At 55.6% G+C, this 20,826-nt stretch overlaps 1 protein-coding gene across 2 annotated transcripts in view; it reads right to left on the bottom strand.

Moving 5' to 3' along the window:
* Positions 1–6,546: 6,546 nt before the first annotated feature.
* RBM19 (RNA binding motif protein 19) overlaps positions 6,547–20,826 on the bottom strand; it is a 53,798-nt gene continuing 39,518 nt past the window's right edge. For both annotated transcript variants that reach the window (XM_088065209.1, XM_014253709.2), the window contains exons 23-25: positions 19,248–19,368; positions 13,748–13,861; positions 6,547–6,914 (exon numbers count right to left, since the gene is read on the bottom strand). In XM_088065209.1, the coding sequence (XP_087921335.1) occupies positions 13,770–13,861; positions 19,248–19,368 (213 nt within the window). In that variant the 3' untranslated portion in view covers positions 6,547–6,914; positions 13,748–13,769. The remainder of the gene's footprint in view (positions 6,915–13,747; positions 13,862–19,247; positions 19,369–20,826) is intronic.

Below are 20,826 nucleotides of genomic sequence, written 5' to 3'. Positions count from 1 at the left end.
CTCTCTCAGCCCCTCTCCCCAAACTGGGGGTGCCCAAACCCCAAAGGATGGAAAATCCAGCCCCCAAATCCCCAGTGCCAACCCTCTGGCTCCTCTGCCCAGGCTCCCTCCTGAAGCTCCAGAGCTGAGCAGAGCACCTGTAATTCCAGTGCTGCTCCAGCACGGTGAGAACAGCCCTGCCCCGGCCCTGGGAGCAGGCAGGGACCTTGCCCAGGGAGTCTCCTGCTCCAAAACCCATTTCCAGAGGCAGAGCTATGAAAGGAGGGCTCCAGCTGAGCAGGTTCTGACCCTCTGCACCCCTGGGCTGGCTCTGCAGCCACACACAGCACAGCAGCAGTGATTTTGGGCTGGCAGTGCTGGGGTGCTTTGGGGAGCACTGCCCTGCCCTGATCAGAGCTGAGCTGCTCCCTGAAGGAAGAGCTCACCACCACTCCAAATACAACATCTGTCAATAAATCCTAGTGCAACAGCCCAGACCTGGCTGGAGATACCACACAGGCTCTTCTGTGATGTTACATTCATGGAAATTCCCACCAAAACCTCCCAGAGGTGTCCAGGAGCCTCCTCCAGCCCCCAAGCCCTGCCCTGTGCATCCAGAACCTGCATCACCCAAGGCTTCTCCTCCCACCCAGTTCATTCTACAGACACCCAGAGAGTCTGCTGGAAGAAAAAGACCATCAGAAGTGGGGAATTCTGCAGCAAAGCTCAGCTTGTGAGACAAGGCCGGGTTGGATGGGCTTGGAGCAGCCTGCTCTGGTGGAAGGTGTTGGGTCCCATCCCCAGCACGGGGGTTGGGATGGGATGAGCTTCAAGGTCCCTCCCAACACAAAGCATTTAATGGTTTTAAGATCCAGGCTCCCCTTGGTTGAATTCATCCCCCAAATCCGCAGGTGAATGTGGTCACAACCACAAAAGTCAGAATATTCCTGACCAAGGCTCCCACCCAAAGCAGCCAGAAAAGGTTTGTGGAATACATTCACATAATTAATAAATATGAGAACATTGCAATTCCTCTCTTTGCTGGTCCACAAACAGAAAGAAACCAAATTCATTAGATTAATATTTGTTGAGACTTATTAGTTTAGCTCTAATTTCATGATCAGATGGCATTTTTGGGGAGTTGAAAAGCAAGCTCTAAAGATTCATTGGATCTAAATCATGGCATTAAAGAGCAAGGAATTTTAAGATTTTCCAGGAAAAGAGCCCATGCCCAGTTGCTGGTTTGCTTCTAACACAGTTCTCCCACCAGCTGGGGAATCAGGCACTTCTGCTCCTCACTCAGCCTCAGCCCAGGGCCCAGGCTGGTTGAGTTTAAAACAAATAAAAAAGCTTCCCAAAACGGGGTGGCCTCCTGGCTCTGATGGTGCCAGCACCCATGAGACCTCAGAGGAAGGTCCAGGTGCCTTTAAGTCTTCTTCTGACTGAGCTGGGTGATGACAACTGTGCTGCCTGGGGCGGTGTCCTCATCAGCAGCCAGGCAGAGACCTTGCCCCGGGATGAGGCTGCCCTGCACTCGTCACCTGGAGCCCTCAGAAGCCCAGGAGCTGCTCTCTGGGCACGGCAGGAACACAAACCACGGCTGCTGACCCCGGCTCCGCTGCTCCGTGCGGGAAGTCCTCCGAGCCCCAGGAGCCAGGGGAATATATTTCATCCCAAGGAAGGCTTTGTACAGCAAAACAAGGGCTTCACTGTGTGGAAAGAGCAAGGAATGCTCAGGGGATGGTTGTCCAGTGGAATTCCTGCCCCCGAGCAGCTCTGGATGCTGGAGGATTTGCCAGGCTGTGGTCTGGAGGTGGTGGGGAACACCTGGACACATCCCCCGAGGCAGCCTGGGGAAGGGCACTCCCCTTGGGGGTGACACCGTGCTGCATTCCCTGCACCTGCAGGAAACTTTCAGGGAGTCAGAATGAATTCTGAAGTGTCATTATCTCAATTAGAGCACGGAAAAAGCCAAGGCTCCCAGCCGGAGGAAGCCGTGGCAGGGCTTTGGTGCCTTTGCCCCAGCTGGGGAGAAACCAAAGCTCAGGTGATGCTGCCGAGAAGCCAGGTCCAGATGCCAGGTCCTGTCCCAGAGCTCAGAGGCTCTGTCCTCCCCCCGTGCCGTGTTTGCCGTGGCCAGGAGCTCCGTGCTGTCCTGGCTGGAAGGGTCAGCAGCCCGGGCTCCATCCCGGGGTGACCCCTCGGGCCGGTCCCTGCTCCGGCAGCTGCTGGGTGGGTGACCCCCGCGGGTCCCTGCGCTGACAAAAGGCCTATCTTCTCTCCGCCTAAATGATTTAAATTCTAATCAAACATCATTTATAGCACATCTCGGAGCCGTCTCCCGGGAGCTGGTCCCACGTGAGCCGTTGCCAGGGCAACCGGGGGGTCTCATTTCAGAAATGTCAGATTGCATTATTGTCTTCACACTTCTCTGATAACCCGGTGTCTCTCCCTCTCCTGCCACCACCCCCTCCCCGGCAGCCAGCCCCCCTCTCCTCCCTGCCCCGCTCCCCGGAGGACATCACCGGCTCCGTTCCCTTCCCCAGCCTCCCAAGGGCTCCCCGCGGCTCTGCTGCCCGCTCCTGTCCCGCTGCTGGGGATGGAAGGGAAAGGAGCTCTGGCTTTGTGCTGGGATGGAGGTGATGCAGCTGCACCGTGATACTTGCTGGCTCCCAAAAAAATTAAGGGGAGAAGGGTGGACAGAGCTCAGAGGAAGGTTTTGGTCTCTCCGGATGAGCTGCACTGTCCTGCCGCTTTCCCAGGGCATCTCCCAGCACCCAGAGCAGGGCGTCCTGCAGGGTCCAGCCCCTCCTGCCAGGGCCTCCCCTCTGCCCCGTGGTGCCCAGGCAGCTGAGGGTGATCCCATGGACACCTTCTGGGTGCTCCTCTGCTCCGTGGGTTTCCCTTCCAGGGGAGGTGTCCCTTCCCATGGAGGGGGGTGGAACCGCCTGGTCTTGAGGCCTTCCGAGACAAACATGAACCCCAGCTTCTCCTCATTCCCACATCCTCTGGAGTCAGCACCTCTCACTGCAGCCAGCTCAGCTGCTCTGGCCCCCTCCATGACCCCCCAGAAGTCCCTGTCCCCAGGTCCCAAAGGCCAGCCTGGAGCAGTGACACCGAGATGAGCCTTCAGTGAGGTCCTGCCCAGCGCTGAGATGTCGAGCCCAGCAGAGCTGGGTCTGGCACAGCCGTGCTTCTCACACGCTGCTGGGAATAATATCCTGGGGGAAACAGTCCTGGCAAGGGTTTGGCCAGGAACCAGTGACCCCAGGGAAAAACTCAGGTGTTTTTATGATTATTCTGCCCCAGTTTAGGGGAGCTGGGTGCACAAGCTGTGCCTGGTGGTGTCTTTCAGGTGGTTTCCTGCAGGAGCTGTCCCTGCTCATCCCCCAGACCATCCCAACAGCCCCAGTTCCCCTATTTTTAACCCTGAGTCCTGCTGGAAGGTGACAGGGCAGTGGTGGTGTCATCCCCACAGTCCCCAGGCACTGTCAGGAGCCCACACGAGCTGTCCCACATCCCTCCATCCCTCCATCCATCCATCTGCCTGATAAACCCCTAATGAACCTCCCAACTCTGCCTCTTCCCAAAGAATAAACCAGCCCTGGCCCAGGCGGTTAATATTTAACTGAATAAGGGCCATAAATATGGAAAATGGGACTTTTAATTAAATAAGCAGCTTTTAAAAGGGCCCTTGGGCCGAAGAGGCTTTTGTTTAAATATGATTGATTTGACACGTCCTTTCCCTCCCGCTCTCTCCCTCTCCTGCCTGGTGCAGGGATGGGAAGCAGGCTGCAGCACGGTCCTGCTGCAGGACCCTCAGCCTGCCTGTGCCCCAAAAGCCTCCCCACAGCCTCGGGCACTCAGCTCTGGGCTGTGGCAGGGCTCGGGTGGGCACCCAAGCGAGGGCAGCTCACTGCAGCTGATCTGGTTTGAAGCTCTAAATGGGAGCAGAAGGTTTTTCCTGGCTGCTGAGCCACCCTGGCCCTCCCCAGCTGGTGAAACCTGGGGTACTGGGGGTCCCTCACACCCCCTGGGGCAGGACCTGGCCCCCCATCACATAACCCTGTGATTTTCCCCACGGAGGATGTGGTGGATACCTCACAGAGGTGATGGAAGGGAAACTGAGGCAGGCAGGCGGCACATCCAGGGGGATTTTTCCCAATGCTTTGGGGCTGGATTTAACCCCCCCAAAACTTCCTCTCTCTCTCTCTCACACACACACACACACACACACAGACTCTGGGAGCAAACACAGAGTAAAACCAGGTTTAATAACTTTGCTATTCCCTGACATTTGGGCATTGCCTGCTGGAGCAAGCGGCACTAATTACTCCTTCCTCACCCAGGCACGACGGGAGCGGGGGTTCACGGGGTGCCAGGGGCACTGGGATGTTTCCAGCCCTGGGGACACCCTGGGGAGGTGCTGGGGTGGGGGTGGCCCCACAGACCAGCAATGCCCCGGGCTGAGGCACCCACCGTGCTCCCCAGAAACAGCAGTGGGCTGAAGCCATGGGAGCCCGAGGGTCAGGAATCATTGGGAAAAGATGGGAAAAGGACCACGGGATAGAGCAGAGCTGCACCCACATGGGCAGGGGGGATGCAGTGCCCATCCCTGGTTCTGGTGGGGCACGGAGAAGCTGGAAAAGGGCACAAAGGACGTGGCCAGAACTGAATGGCCTGGGCTGAGGGACAAGTGCAGACTGAGAGAAGAGGCAGCCCAGGGAGGGTCGCTCTCAGCTGGTTCCTCCTGTGCTTTCCACCTGTGGAAAGTTCTCCCAGTCCATCCCCCAGGGATGGCACAGGCCCCGGGCTGCCTTCACTCGGCGCTGCCATGGCAGGTTTCAGCTGAGAACACACAGTTAATTATCTCCACAAACAACTCGGGGCGAGCAAAGTGCTCCCTGGGCCCAGACCTATTGCTTCCATGGGATTTCATGAGTGAAGATGTGAAAATGGGGGGGGGCGGGAAAGGTAAAATGTGGGAAAGAGCAGGACAGGATTCACATCACTTCTGGCTGTCCTTGGGTGTGGAAATGCCCAGCTCAAGGTGCCCAGAGCCAGACTGTGCTGCTGTCCCACAGAAATGTCAGTGAAATCCCCTCAGGCTGGGTGGATCCAGTGCTTGAGGCTTCTCCCTGGAGGTATCCTGGGTGGTGACACAGCTCAGGAGGTGTCTGAAGTGTGCTGGGTGCTCTCTGGGGCAGGCAGCCGTCCATCAGCAGGGCACAGGGAGAGCTGCAGGCACTGCTGGATGCTCCCAGGCCCCCTGGGCTGACTCCAGCTCCTAATCCTTTAAACTCCTCAGTAAACATTTTGTGTTTCCCCTTTAAAGCAGCCTGCATGAGGTGGTGATGAGCTGCCCCCCTCTCAGGGCTCCTCCAGACGCCCCTGTGCACCCCCAGTTTGGGGTGCCCATTCCAGGGCACTGCAGCGTCCTCATTTTTCTCCCTCAGAAATGTGGGCACGGCTCAGCCCTGGTGTGCAGCGAAACATCCCTGAATCCTGGTGTTCCCCTCATCCCTGGTGCTTAACCCCACCTTCTCCCAGCCCCTCCCTCTGGGTGCTCCAGCTGCTGGGGGCACAAGGGATGTTTTTTGGAAGGGGCAGCTCAGGAGACAGAGCCAGGGGACAAACCTGGCCAGGGGTGTCTCAGCTCTGCTCATCTCCCGCTGGTGCCACCAGAGGTTTTAAGGTTTTCAATGCCTGAACAGACGATTTGAAAAGCAAATTGTAAACCTATCCCAGCTTGCATCCAGCTTGGCCCATGGGCTGGGAAGGGGTGTCCTGGATGTCCCTGAGCTGCTGAGTCCATCAGGTGTGGTTCCCTGCTGTGGCTGTCAGTGTGACACCGGGAGCTTGGCCCTCAGCAGCACGAGGCCATCATTCTGAGTCCCCCTGACCTCCAGGGATGCTCTGGGTGCAGCATTTTTGGGTTCTGAGGGCTCCTAAAATCTCCCCCCCCCAAACCCTGCTCAGCCCTGATGGAATCAGTGGCATTTTCATGGACTCAGGCTCCAATTAAGCTCGGTGAGAGAAGCAATCTGGCCAGAGGCACCACCCAGGGGTGTGATGCCACCAGCAGATCCTGACTTGGGGCTGCTCCTGGGGGCTCGAGGCTGAAGGCAAGAGCTCCTCCTGGCACTGCAGAGATAGAGATTTTTTTTTTTCTAAAGGGAAAAAAAAGGGGGGAGGGGGGTAAAAAAAGGCCTCGTGTTTGCAGCCAACACGTGTAATCTGTTGCAGCCCTTGTCAGACAAAACAGTTTTGCCGTAAGACAGCGATTCCCAGAGGGGAAAGGGGCGAAGTGAAAATACTTTATCAGCTGCCTACATATGTAAAGCAGTACCCTGGTTGAAAAGCAAAGCCTCTTTCCCTTTGAAAGCTGGGAAGGGAGAGATGGGAGGCGAGTGCCTGGGAGCAGGGACAGAAATGACACAGGCACAAAGCCCAGTGCACCAAACCCCAGGCCTCCCTCCGAAAATGCTCTTATCTCCCCATCGGCCCCAAAAATCTACCTGGCTGTGGAGAAGAGACAAAGCCAAACAAAACCCAGACGTGGCTCAGTTTGGGAAACAAAATATGGCTTTTAATGTACACAATGTGGTTTTTAATGTCCAGGAATTATTGAATTCAGACATTAAGGGCAGGTTCTGTCAGAGTCCCCAGGTCCATTGCTCCAGGTTCCTCTTCCCTCAGGCTGGGCTGAGATGAAGGGAATCACTCCTTGCCTGGATTTAAGAAGTGATGCTCAGGAGCTGCCAGCAGACAAGGGTTTTCCTTCCTCTCTGAATTTAAAGTCTGTTTCAAAGGCTGGGAATTCCAAGACCTGGACACAGCATAAATCAGCCCCTGGGTTCACAGGGGACTCTGCTGGCAACAAGTGGGCCGGCTCCTCATGGAGGCTTCTCCTGCTCCATCCATCAGCCAGAGACCTGAGAAAGTGGGGAAAAAAAAATCAATTCCATGTAGCAGCTCCCTCAGCAAGACAGCGAGGGGACACGAGCTGGGCTGGAGAGCCCAGGAAGGGCTGAGATCCCAGGGCACTTCCATGGATACAGATGCACAGAGGCAGCAGGAGATAAGGAATGGGATGGGGGGGAGGAAGGGGAGCAAAGAAAGGAGGGAAGCAGGAGCAGAAAGGGCAGAGAAGCGGCGGGGGGAGAGGGAAGGAGCCCGCGCGTGCCCATCTGGGCGATGCATCACATTGAAATTGTCCCGCATTAAAAATTCACCAGCCAGTGAATTTTCAAGGGATTTGTAGTAATTAGATGACAAAATGCTGGCAAATCTCAGGCTTGCCAAAGATGTTACTCAGGGGTCAAAGACTCGACACTTTTGGCTGGGTAATTTGTAAGTGTCAATCACACTCAGCCATCAGAGGGAAAGGAGAGATCCAAGGGCTGAATCCTAACGAAGTCCAAGGCTCCTGCCTGCTGTGGCCCCCTCCTGCTGCCACCCAGGCCTGCAGACCCCCAGCTGAAACCACACTGGGCTGACTTGGCTTCTCATTTTTGAAATTAAGAAACTCGCCAGGTTTCGTTTTTCAGCACTTATCTCTGGCGGGAGGAGCTCCTGCTCTGCTCTGCAGAGTGATGTCCCTGTCCTGTTTATCTTGCTGGGGGGCAGAATGGGCTGTGACCCCCCCCGGGCTGATGCCTCTGCAGCCCTGCACCAGTCCTTCTGCCCCGAGCTTGGAACTGCTCCTGGGCCAGCCCAACCCTTTCCTGGGGCTGACCACTGGGCTGAGTTGGGCTGAAAATGGAATTAAAGCAGCTCCTGCCTGTAACCTGCCTGTTCCTGCCTCTCCACTGGGTGTCACGGAGACTTTGGGGCCGCCAAAGCAAACCCAGGTTAATTCAGATCCAGCTGGACACTCCCAGCCCTGGGCTGGAGCGGGTCCTGCCTTGGGCTGAGCCCATGGCAGCAGCTGATCCCACACACCCATCCAGAGCCTGGGGGAGAAAAGAAATTTCAAAGTTTTCTACGTCATCAGCTTAAAACCAAACCACAAAATGCAAAAATGAATGCCTTGCCCAAAACACCAGGAGGGATCCCTGTCCCAGCTCCAGTGTGGGCTCAGCTTTGCTGAGGCTGAGGTTAAGCCTGGGCTTTGCTGCCAGGCTTTGGGGGCAGAGGATGGCTCTGACAGGATGGCTGCATAGCCAGATCTCTCCTGGAGAGATTTTTGCCTTTTGTGGTCTGATTTCTGAGTCTGAAATAGAAAAGCCCTGGATTTCTCAGCCCCACAGGCACCAGGGGGATGGCTGCTAACAGGGGCTACACCTATCTCCAGAAGGATTTGGGGTCACCAGATGTGGGGAGAGGCAGGAGCCTGCTTTTCTCTCTGTCTTTCATGGCTTTCAAAGCTGTCCTTGTTAGCCCTGCTGAACCCCAGCTCCAGTTTTGGGCTGGGAGGGATGACTGAAGCTGTAGGGAAAGGATGGGGAAGTTCTGGCCATCAAACAACACCCACCACACCCCAAAGGAAAGCACTGCACATCCCAAACCCCCTTCCACTTAAAGAATCCAAGTCACAGAGGAAAGGAAGCTAAAGGAGGTTTGTTTGCTCCATCTCCCAGAGTGCTGAATTTCTTGAGTGTTCTTAATCCAGCGGTGTGGGGCAGGGAGAGATGGGGAAAGGGAAGGACAGGGCAGGAGGGAAATTGCCTCTGGACAGAGCTGCTGTGGTTCAGTTGAAGGCAGAGCCATTCCTTGCTGCAGGACTGGGAGAGCTGGAAAAGGAGGCTGATGCTCTCCAGCCACTGTGCTGCCCTATCCAGGGGAGCTGGGGGCACTGGGAACACGGCTAGAGGTCCCTCCTCAATTTCAGCAGTCATTTAGCAGCTGCAAAACACCTTGCAGGGGCAGCCTTCCTCCAGCTCCTCATCAGCTGCACTTCCAGCTCCTACTCCATGTATTTAAATAGCCCAAATCATGGGCTGAGGTCTGCAGGGGGTCTGGGCTGAGGGCTTTTCCCATAGTTTTATCTTCCCTTGATCTAACAGTGCCTGCAGATGCTGCTGGAAGAATATTTGTTGGGAAGCAGCAGGGAGAAACTCTGCCTGTCACTGCTCTGTCCAGTGCTGGGCACTTGGGAGCCGTTCCCTGCTCACAGGGGCTGTCCCTGGGATGTCCCCTCCCTGTCAGGGCCTGCTGCTGGCAGGTGAAGACCCCTAACCCCACCCCACTGCACCTGAACACAGCTCCTACCACTGCCCTGCCTGCTCTTGCAGGAGAAAATTACCCAGAAAACAAAAAAATTTCGTTGAGGGAACACAAAGAAAACATTTTTTCCCCCAGATCACCTCTCCTGACATGCACCACATCCCTCGCTCTCTGTCCCAGCAGCTTTGCTAAACCCTGAGCTGGGGATGATGGCATGTGTGGGGACATGGTGACGCTGGCTCTGTACCCCCTGGTCCACACTCATCCCCAGCAGCCCACCATGGTCCTGGGGCAGGAACAGAGGGACAAACCTAATTAAATGGCACTAATTATGGCCTGTGGAATGTGGGGACTGTGCCCCTGCAGCTCCCAGGGGAGAGGAGACACTCCCTTCTCCAGGATGCTTCCCAGCTCCCTGCTCCTGTGCTGGCATCACTTCCCGTTTGTCATGCACACCCCCTCGTGCTTTGCCTCCCTTCCCAGCTCCAGTTTGGGGTGAAAGCCTCCCTGATTAGCCAATCTGGATCCCTATTTACTGTGAATTACAGAGCCTGATTATTATTCATGGCTGGCGAAGGCTGAGATCTCAAGCCCGGCCATGCGATTTCTCTTCCTCTCCAATGCATATATTTAGGGAAAACAGGAGGCAGAGTGCCTCTGTCAGGGAAGCTGCACGCTGCCTCCTCCTCCTGCTGCTGTATTTCCTGCTGAGGAAGGTGCTGGTGGATGCTGGAATGTGGTGGTGGAAGCTGGAATGTGCTGCCAAACACTGCCCGTGCTGTGACACAGGGTACAGTCCAGATCTGCTGGGATATTGGTCCCTTCCGAGTCAGCTTCTCCTGGGATTCTGTGATTAAGGAGAAGCTCCCCAAATCTCCCAGAGAGTATCCAAGTGAACTCTCTCAATGTGGATTTGCAAATTCTTCCCAAGTCCAACCTGAACCTCCCTCTGAAGATTCCAGAGCTCCTGGAGTCAGCAGCTGGGCTGGGAAGCAGCAAGGAAACCAACAGGGGACCCAAAATCTTCCCGCATCCCTGGCAAAGGAACAGCACACGGTGCTTGCTTGGCCCTTAAGTGCCTCCCAGTGCCTCCCAGACCTCATTCCATGGGAGCACCTGGGAGGAAGATCAGGCCAGATGGGACTGAAGGGATGAGAGGAGCTGGAATTCCTGAATTGTAGGCAGGAGCAGTGCAGTGGTGATGAAGAAAACCACCGGGAGCTCACAGATGCCGCCTGCCCGTCCTTGCCAGCTCTGGGACAGGGAAGAAAACACAGATGGTGTTCAGGAGTTTTCCAAAGGGAATGGGTCACTTTGGGCACTCACAGGGCACGGTGGCACAGCAGAGGGGCTGGCAGTGCCCAGCACACCCAGGCTCCCTGGACACGCTCTGTGCCTCGCCTTGCTTTGCCGGCTGTCCCCGTAAGGAGATAAAAGCCCACACAGGCCTCTGGCAACAGGCAGCAATGAGGGAGAGCTGCTTCTACATTAAAACCCTTAACCCTCTCATTCAGTAAAAAAGCTGCATTTGAATAATATCCTAATCCAATTGCAGAGCTGGCCCTGGGGAGGGGGATCTGGAGCGTGCCTGGGGAGCAGCTGCAGCAGCTCCTGCTCTTGTCCAGCTCGCCAAGGTCTCGCCCTGGATGAAGCTGTCACAACCTGACAGAAACCCACTGGCCAAGGCAGTGGGCTTCAACCCCCCAGGGACCCTGCACCGTGTCCCAGCAGCCAGAACTGGGTGTAAAGCACTCGTCTGAGCTCTGTGCTGGGGAGAGTAGGGGCCTCCGGAGCCCAGCTGGGCTGGCTGGACCCCAGCCCCCACCTGCAGAGCCAGGGCTGATGGTGACTCTGGCTGGGAGCTGCTCATCTGCTCTGCCACCAGCACTCTCACCCCAAAAAGGACACTCAGACGAGCATCACAGCCTCCCTGTGCCCAGCTCTGCCCAGGGAGCAGCTGAGGGGTGACAGGCACACACGGTGACACCGCCCCTGGGGTGTCAAGAGCCGGCAAAAGGAGGGGGACAGGGCTACGGCTCATCCCAGCCCTGTTACAGCCATCAGTGTGCAATCATTTGGTACAGACAAAACCTTCCTGAATAATAGAAAAGAAACTATTCCAAAGCAAACAAGAGCATTGCAGCAGCACTGCCGAGGTTAAGGACCAGGGGGAGGCTGTTCCTGCTTTAGCTCCATGGACAGGTAAGAGAGTTTGCATTATTTTATCATTAGGATTGCCTCAGATCAGGGGGGAAAAAAGAAAACAGCCAGTGGGGAGTGCTGAATTTCTGCAGACCTGCTTAAGTGATCATTTTAATTCAGGTGTATGCTCGTTTTTAGAAAATTCCTGCTGTAATTTTAGGGGTGCAACGTGTGGGATTCTCAATACGTAACAAAGAAGTGGAGCAGGAATTAACTCCAACTGTTCTCCAGAGCTGTGATCAGCACTTCCATAATTAATGTCCAGGCACATATTTATCTGTGTACACATACACAGCCCCCCCCCTGCTCACATCAAACAGATTTCCTTGATACCAAATTGCCTGAAAAATTAACCAATGTCAAACTGCTCCACAAGATAAGTATCATTAAGGGAAAAAGAAAATCTTCATTATGTTTGAAGGTACAGGGAAAAGAAAAACCCCTCATGAATGTTTTCCAGCCTGTTCCCAGCCTGGGAAATAACATGTTTTAAAACATATCAAAGGGTTAAATTAATTTTCATTAAAATTTAAATTTGAGAAGGCTCCCTCTCTTCTTTCCTCCCTCCTCCCCCTTTGAACATTTGACTGGCAACCATTTCATATTTCAATCTCGGCAGAACAAATTGAATTAGATGTTGAAACCAAACTCTGCTCTGTTCTCTAAAGCCTACATGCTCTGCTTGTGCTAATCCTTTTCGTCGCCGCTGCAGACCTCAGAGACACTCAGCAAGGAACCTGCCCTGCCACAAAAGACAATGAAGGGAAAGAGGGAAAAAAAAATAAAATAAAACCAGGAAAAATAAAACCCCACAGGAAAATCCAAGCCCAACCTGCAAGGCTGCAGAGCTTGGGCTGGGTGATGCCTGGAGGGGGCCCTGCCCGGCTTCTCTGTCCTCTGTGCAGGACATGGGCTGGTCCTGCACAGCCAGGATGGGCAAACATGAATTGGGATTTCATTTAGCTAAGGCTGAAGATTCCCTGCAGTGACCCCCTGGTGCAGAGCTGTGCCAGTGGTGGGGCAGGTGGTGAAGGCAGTGGGGAACAGGGACAGGAATGTCACTCATCAGCAAAGAAAGGGGAATAAAGCTTGTCACCACTTCAGGTGACACTGCCACCCCCTCTGACAGCGCTGTTTCCACACTTGTGCCTCAGTTTCCCTACCTGGTGCACAGCTGGTGCTGCTGTACAGGATGAGGGTTTTACACCATTCAGGAACCCCTGAATTTTGGTTTGTACCCTGAGTCAGCACTCCCAGGTTCTGCAGGAGTGGCTCCTGCTGGGTTTGGGAAGCCTCTCAGTGGCAGCAGCAGGGCTCGAGCTGCAAGGGGTGTCACAGCCCTGGCCCCTGAGCAGGAGCTCAGCCTGGGACTGCAGCCTCAGTGCTGAGCCCTGCTCTTGGGCATCTTGCAGAAAAGCTGTGCTAGGACACGTCTGTAAGCACAGGGCTGGGCTGTGAGCAGCACCCTGTGCCCCGTGCTGCTCCAGCCTCGGGCTGCCTGCTGGGCAAGGCGCTCACAGCACACACCTGGAGCCATCCCCAGAGCAGATGTCACCTGCATCCTGCAGGGCCCTGCTTGGAGCAGGCAGTGCTGCTTTAACCCAGCTCAGATGCTGTCAACAGGGCTCCTGTCAGACACCAGGGCTGCCACTGTGCCCACAGACACACACAAAGGACACCACGAGCCCATCTCACCTCCCAAACCCCACGGGGTGAGCGCGGGGGTCTCGAGGAGATGAGAGGGGCTGACAGGATGGAGGGCTTGACCTCAGGGAGCCATTTCATCCCAGCTCCCTCCTGCCATCCCACGTTTTCCAGCCTTGAGATGCTACCCCAAGACACAGCAAGGAGGAGTGATGGCAGCCAGGACTCATGGACCTTGGGGTGCGGTGCTTTTGGAGGGAGAGAAGCCATGGAGTTTTTGGTGCTGGCAGGGAAAAGGCTTATGCCAAACTATCTGGGGCACGGTGGCAGCTGCAGGTTGGTGTACAAACACAGACTTTGATTTTTTAGCAGCCCATCTGTTCTCCCCCAGCCACAGGGAGGGACAATTCACACCCTGACAGCGATTCCTGCTACAGCAGCAATTCTGCTGCTTTTCCCTGGGGGGGATGCCAACTACCAGGGGAGCACACAGAACACACCCAGGGCATGTATTCACTTCCACACGGGGCCCAAACCGAGCCCAAATCTGGGCTGTAACCCCTGGGACCACAGCCAGGAGCCTGTGGGGTCACAGGGGGGAGAAGCAAAGGGTGGGATCCCTGCTTGGAGGCTGCTGAGCCTTTGGAATTCCATTTTCTCCTGCCCCCGGTGCTACTGACCCTGCAGCAAGCCAGGACATTGTGACCTATAGGGCCAGCTGTGCCCACCCCAGCCCCACTGCCCCAGTACCCACCTCACCAGACCCCAGGCAGCTGTTAGATGTCCTCATCTTTGTTACTGTCCCCGTCTTCCAGGTGCTCCATGATCTCATTCAAAATCTCCGATCGTTTTTTCTTCTTTGGGGAATCTGTCCAGGCCCGGGTAGAAGCGAAGAGGGGAAGAAGAAAAGCAAAAATTACAACCTGGACTCACCTTGGGAGGTGCTGAGGGGGCTGGAGGTAGCAGGATACCCTTCCAGATCATCAAATATCATCTACTTCTCCTGCCCAGCCAGGCCCTGGCAGGAGCTGGGATTCCAACACCTCCCACCCACGCTTTAGTTCACAGGCTGGGAGCAAACAGCATCCAAACAGGTGATGGTGATGCCGACCCCAATTCACCGTGGAATTCCCTGTGGAAAAGTGGCTGCAAGCCTAACCAGGGCTCTTGGCAGGACACAGCCCCACCAAGATCCTCGCTGAGCTCACCCCAGCACATCCCTCACCTCAGTGGGACCACGGCCCTGCTTTGCCCCTCCTGCCCCACAGCACAGCCGTGTCCCGGGACTGCCATCCCTGGGACACAGCACCACGCACACATCCTTCCCAGTGGATGCACGAGAGGGGGGAGCCCTGGGGGCTGCCAGCACCTGAGGGAACACCCCAGCAGCGCCCGGCACTGAGGTGACAAAGCCATTTGGTCCCTGATCTGAGGCTGACATCCTCCTTTATGCTGGGCAAGCGGTGCCCTCCCGGCAGGAGCCGTGGCACAGCCCCCTCTCCCCGCCTGGCTCCCCAGCTCGCTCGCAGCACATGGAGAACAGCTGTTTAAATCCTGCTTTCAGACATCAAAAGCCTCGCTGGGTTTCTCAAACAAACAAACATACCATAGGACTAAAGAAAAGGTGTAAAATAAATAAATGGAACAAGCTGTGCATTTTCTTTTAGTATTACAGCTGCTGCGGGAGATAAACAACAAGTAAATGTCACAAAACATCAATACAGAAGAAATTAACCTGACAAAAGCTCACATCCCCCCCCCCCCTCGCCTCCCCCCAACTCCCAACAATTTTGCATTTCTGGAGTTCCCATCTAATGATTTTATTTTTCAATTAATTCTTTGTCAGAGAGCCAGAACCTGCCTCCCTTCTCCCTGGGGGCTGTGGGGATGGGAGGGGGATGAGGGTGCTGCCGGACCCTCCCAGCAGCCGCCCCAGCAGCTCAGGGGAGCCAAAAGGGGCCACAAGGTGCCACCCCAAGGCCCTGCAGCAGCTCTTCCCAGTTCAATCACCCAAAGGCACGAGGGACAGCCCATCCTGGAGGAAAGGTGCCAGCTCAGCAGTTCTCCCTCTCCTTTACTCAGCTCTCCTGCTTTGGAATGGCATCAAAATGCCAAAATTTTCTCCTCCCAAATCCACTGTAGGAAGCGTGTCCTGTAGGTGCCACCCCTTCGAGCCAGACCCTGGCAGGCCCCACACGGAGATCGCACAATGCTGAGGCTGCAGAGCAGAGGAAAAGCTGCATTTGGGATGCTGGGAGCACAGGGAGCATCCCTCAGCAGAGCAGCACCTGCCATGGCACAGGCAGGGGTCTGGCAGGGAAATTCCCCCCACTGCATCCCCCAGATTCACCAGCTCGGCCACGGGGAGCACCGGCAGCACCCCCCTCTCATCAAACAAGGGGAAAATAAGAACCCAGGAGGGTGGGGAAGCGAATTGGTTCGACTTCCTTCCGTTCTGCTGCTCCAAGCTGGTTAAGGTTTGCCTGCTAACGATCCCATTTGCTTCCTTTAAACAATGGGCAAAGCCGGCGGGGGTGGGCCGGGAGGGGGATTACCACGGGATTAGAACGTGGCAGGGTTGCGGATGCCACGCTAATCCTGCAGGGTTTTACTCTCCGGCTCCGGCATGTGTTTGCATTAGTTACAGATGCTCTCAGAAAAAAAAATAAAAAAAAAAAAATTAAATAAAAAGAAAGAGGAAAGGACAAAGGAGAAAAAAGGGAGCCCAGCGGTTGGGAGGTGAGGGCAAGGGGAACCTGGGGGTCTGCGGCCAAAGCAGGAGCGATCTGGGAAAGGTGATGGTGGCAGGAAGACTTTCCCACCCCACCATCAGAATCAGGATCAGGATCAGGATCAGGATCAGGATCAGGATCAGGATCAGGAGCATGCCTTCCCTGGCAAACCCCTGCTTCCAGCAACAACTGTAAATAAGCAGGGATGAGCCACAGCGGGGCTCGGCTGCTTTACACCCACCCACAGCCCCTCACAACTGAGCCCCCTCCTCACACGCCTCCCCCATTCACCCCCCCCCCCCCCCAAGCCATTCCTTCCCCTCCCGGCGTGGCGAAATTCCCCATCTGTCAATTTAATTCTTTGATCGATGGGAAAGAGCAGGAAAAGCGGCCCGGCACAGCTGGCTTCCCAAGTTAGGCCTGGCAGGAGAGCGGCGGCCGCGCCGGAGCCGGCTGAGCGCGGGCTCTGCGGAGCGCACGCACACCAGTAATTGTAATTTAGTGGGATTGGGAGCCAGCGCCTTCCCTGCACGGCCCTGGGCTCCCGGGAGAGAGCAGAGCATGCCGAGGGGATGGGCAGCGCTCGCCAGCCTTCCCCCAGCTCATCGTTCCGCCAGGATGGAGCTGCGGGGGGAAAGGGGGGGAGCTGCGGTTCCGTCATCTGGGGATGCAGGACCTGCACGGATCCACGGCTGCCCCTTGCCCCAGGGCTGGCAAATTCAGCTGGCCCTTGGTGCCAGGGCCAGAACAGCCACCCTGCTGCTTTCCAAAGCGTCGGTGATCCTTGCTTTCCAAAGGGAGGATATCCCTGCCCAAGCCGGGGCCGAGATGCTGCCGCTGGCAGGGTTTGTCACCTGTCCCTGCCCTGCTGTGGCATTTGTCACAAGCCTGCTCCAGGTTATGGGCTGCACTAGAGAATCCAGGGACAGCTGCTGGCCAGGCTTTCCCTGGCTTCTCCTTCCCACATTAAGAGCCACTAAGTTTATCCACAGCAGCGTCAAAGCCTCGCCCGTGCCAGGCCAAGCCCTTGGGCTCTCCAGCCGCCCTGCAGCTGTGGGTCCCCCACATTAAAAGTGGGGTGCAAACAAAACTCAAAGTGTCTTTATTTTTTTTTTAAGAGACCCTCTCAGAAAGGAGCAGAAAGCCTTCAACCCCTCCCAGACTGTGCTGGGAGCCAGCATGGAGTGCAGGGCTGAGGTCCCAGGCCTCAGGGCTAGACTGTGGCTTCACTCCTGACACAATTACTGAAACCACCCATGGTCAGCCAGTGACCACTCCTGGGCTCCTCACTTTCTCCTGGAACATTACAAAGCCTCAGAACAAGCCATAAAGAATGACCTGAAAACTACACAAAATGGGAAGGAAGCCTATTCCATTTTATTGCATCTATTAGACCTATTGAAAAGACGGCTCAGAAGTGGCTTGATTGCCATGACAAACGCCTGCATGGAGAAAAGATTTGGGAGACCAGACCTCTCCTTCACAAATAACAGCAGAGACCTGGAACTGGAAGCCCAATCTCTCTAAATGGTCTCTAGAAATAAGGTGTGTAATTGTAGCAGAGAGCAGTCAGTGGTAGGACACATCTGTCACAGCCCAGGTCAGGACTCTGAAATACTGAGACAAAGATGATGGGGCTGACATTAGAGCTGGGGACACCACAGACCTCAGTCTTGATTGTTTCCTGAGGCTTGAAGACCCGAAATTATCTTTTCTCTCCCATTCCCAGCTTGGGATGGGGACCTGGCCACTGCAGCCTGCAAAGCTGTGGGGAGACCCTCACAATTCACCCACAGCACAGGGATGTCTGAGCTGCTTCTGTGCCTTGTGGGGAGAGGAGGAGACTTGGGGATCAGGAGAAAGCCTGGTTTCAGGTCTGCACCACCAGTGAAAAGAGATGCATGGTCTCAGCCTGGCTGTTGGGCACTGTGTGTGTGCTCTGCATCCTCTCCATCCCTGCTCCATGTGGGAAAAGCAGCCTCTAGCCACACCAGGGAGGAAAGCTGAAGGAGCATTTCCCTTCCAGGGGGCTGCAGGCAGAGTGGTGGCAGTCTTTTTCCCCCTCTTTATTGCTATCACCCTCTGCACACCCACAGAAGGGACAGAGTGCAGCTGCTGCCTCAGCTCAGAGCCACTGGGCACCCCACAGTGCCTTGAAATCAGGAGCAGGCACTTCCCAAGGGAATAAAACCCCACTCATGACCCTCCAGAGAGGCACAGAGAGGCTGTGACCTGCTCCCAGGCACCAGCCAGATCCTGGTGCCCACGGGTGTGCCCCAGCCTGGCTTTCCTGGCACAGATCCCCTCGGGCACATCCTGCTCTGCCACAGCATTAGCCACTGGCAGTTCTGCCAGGCCTGGAGTCATTGCATGTTCCTGCTCTCCCCTCAAGACAGGCTGGAGCACAGAGGGATTGTGCTTCCATCCTACTTCCCATCCCTAAATCCTTGCTCCTGTTTCTCAGCTGAGACTGTGGAGCCACTTCAGCTCCAAAGCTGCATTCCTGCCAGGATGTGAAAGTGCTCTCCCTGCTGCCCTCCTCAGGGCCCCAGCTCGGTGAGGAAGAGCCCAGATGAGGAGGCTGGAGCAAAGGCAGGCAAAAAATTGGAATAAGAGGAGCCTGGGGCGGGTGGCAGACCTCACAGCCACACCTGCAGAGAAAGTCTGCAAGGACCCTAAAGCCAAGACTGTTTATTTCCCCCTACACTGAGCAGAGTGGAAAGGGGGGAAGGAGATCCTGAAGATAAAACTGGGTGCTTGAAAGATCTCACCTGCTGTTTTCTCCACCCAAGTGGAGCTTCACATTACTGTGAGCAAGCATGACGTGTCCCCACTCCAGTGCTGGGTTCTGGGTGGGCACATCCACCCTCAGCCCTGCCACCACCAAACTGCAGCTTCCCCAGCCTGGAATAACCAGCCCTGCACTATTTCAGGAACAAGTGGAGCACTGGATCAGCCAGGATCACTGAGTAACCGAGACGTGCTGCTCTCCCTCACCAGGGACGTGCAACTGCTGCCAAACCCCCCGGCCACGGGCATGTGGTGATGGAGAGGGGAAGCTGGGAGGGGATGCAGGAGGAGGAGGAGCATTGATCTCCAGCTTAGCCCTGCAGCCCAGGGGAGCCCTTCCTACATAAATATTTGCCAAGCAATGCATTTGTGCCTGTCGATGGCTGTCAATAGGAGCCCGCAGTGCTGTCATCTGCGGAGCTGTCACTCCCAGCTCCTGAGCCAAGCAGCCCCTTCTGCATCCCAGCCCATCACGACAAGGCTTTTCCTTTTAAACCCACGTGCTACCTGCACAGAGCCGGGCAGGGAGCACCAGGGGAGGCAGCAAAGGCCTCAGATGGCACCGTGGCGCCTGGGCACGGCCGGCACACGCGGAGTTAACAGCTCACAGGCAGAGCTGTCAGACAAAGCCCTGGCCTGGATGCCTCCTGCCTCCCCCTGCATGCTCAGGCTCCAGGATCTGCCTGGCAGCCTGCAGTGTGTGCCAGGGCAGTGCCAGGCAGGAGGGGTTACCGTGGAAGTGCTGGGCGGTTTTGCGGCGCAGGGCCTCCAGCGTCTCCTCCGTGTCTGCCCACTCCAGCACCAGCCTGCGGCCGTACAGGTGAGTGCTGTGGCACAGGGCGTTGAAGGCTTTCTGCAGAATTAAAAGAGAGAAAAAGAAATTAAAGGAGAAAATAAGAACAAGCTCACAGGAGGGAAGGGAAAATTGTCCCTCCCTCTGGCCTGGAGCGGAGCGACCACCAGAGATCATGGTACTCAGAGTGCTTTGCTCTGATGGGGCAGGATCCATCTCCATCAGAGGCTCTGACTCAGTCATTTATCTCCTCTGTACTTGCAGCAGAGCAAATTCCCATCACCACTGCTGCTGGCTGTGGTGGGGCAGGCTGGAATCCAGCACAGGAGGGGGAGCTGGGAATGCTGCAGCCTCTGGAGAGTTGGGTCGGACCTCGTGACTCCCTGGCACCCTGTTCTCTGCTGGGACACAGAAGTTCCTTTCTGCTCTGGAAGCAAGTTGGAAAACTGCCTTTCTCCTGCCAGCCATTTGGTGACTTGGCCATGCTGGCAGCAAATGTGGCAGAGCAGAAGCCAGCACAGAAGTCCTCTGCTCTTTCTGCCTGTGGTGGTTTGCTCTAATGCAGAAATCCAGAGGTTTCCTGGTGTTAGATCCTGTTCAGTAGCACCCATACAGCTGTAATCTCTTGGTGAAGTTGAATGCAAACATGCCAGCCAGCCCAGAGCTCAGATGGCTTCCTCTGTCCTTAGGCAACCAGCAGAAACACCCAGAAAACACTGACTCAGCCCAGGGAAGTTTGATTTTGTCTCTATTTCCCACAGAATTTCAAGGAAATTGAAGATTGAGCAGGACTGGGCCCACAGCACATATGCACAAACACACTGGCACAAACACACACACAAACACAAAAAAATATTTGTATTTTTATCCCCAGGGGCCCACAAAGTGCTCCACAGTAAAGGCTGGGCACAGGGGGAGAGAAATGCCCCAAATGCTTTTTTAAAATCCCCAGCTAAGGCTGGGATTAGCTCAGGTTTTGAGCTCTGCAAACTCATATCCCTGGAACAAAAATGGAAACTCTAGGGTCAGACACATCCTGCTGTCCAACAGAGACCTGTGCTCCCATCTGGAGGTCCTCAAACCAGCTCCCAGGCTGTCCTGTAGAAGCCCACATCTCTCCTCTGAGCCTCCTGCTAAAAGCAGCTTTGAAGTGCTGCAGCTGTCCCCAAATGCCACATCTCTGGGCACAGGGGCTTGTCCTGCTCTGCTGCCCACAGCTGCTCCTCAGGATCCTCCTTGAGCTGCTGGGTTATCAAACTCATAAAAAACCCTCCATTTGCAGTAACCAGCAGCCAGTAACCTGAGTTTTCCTCTCTTTCCAAAGTCCTTTCGCTCATGTAACCCTCATGTGGTAAAAAACAGTGACGAGGAGCACCAGCTCCACCTGCCCCATGATGTGGGTGAAATTCCCATTATCCCAGCACCCCCCAGCTCCCCAGGGTGATCCCGGCAGGGCAGAGTGCCCCCTTTTCCAGGGGCACATTCCTCCTGGAAGAGCTGCAAGCTCCAGCTGTTTTT

Source organism: Pseudopodoces humilis, chromosome 20 (assembly GCF_049639895.1).
Source record: "Pseudopodoces humilis isolate 2021_Gansu_Grassland_sample_001 chromosome 20, ASM4963989v1, whole genome shotgun sequence".
Taxonomy (NCBI): domain Eukaryota; kingdom Metazoa; phylum Chordata; class Aves; order Passeriformes; family Paridae; genus Pseudopodoces; species Pseudopodoces humilis.
This window is presented reverse-complemented; position numbering and strand designations above follow the sequence as displayed.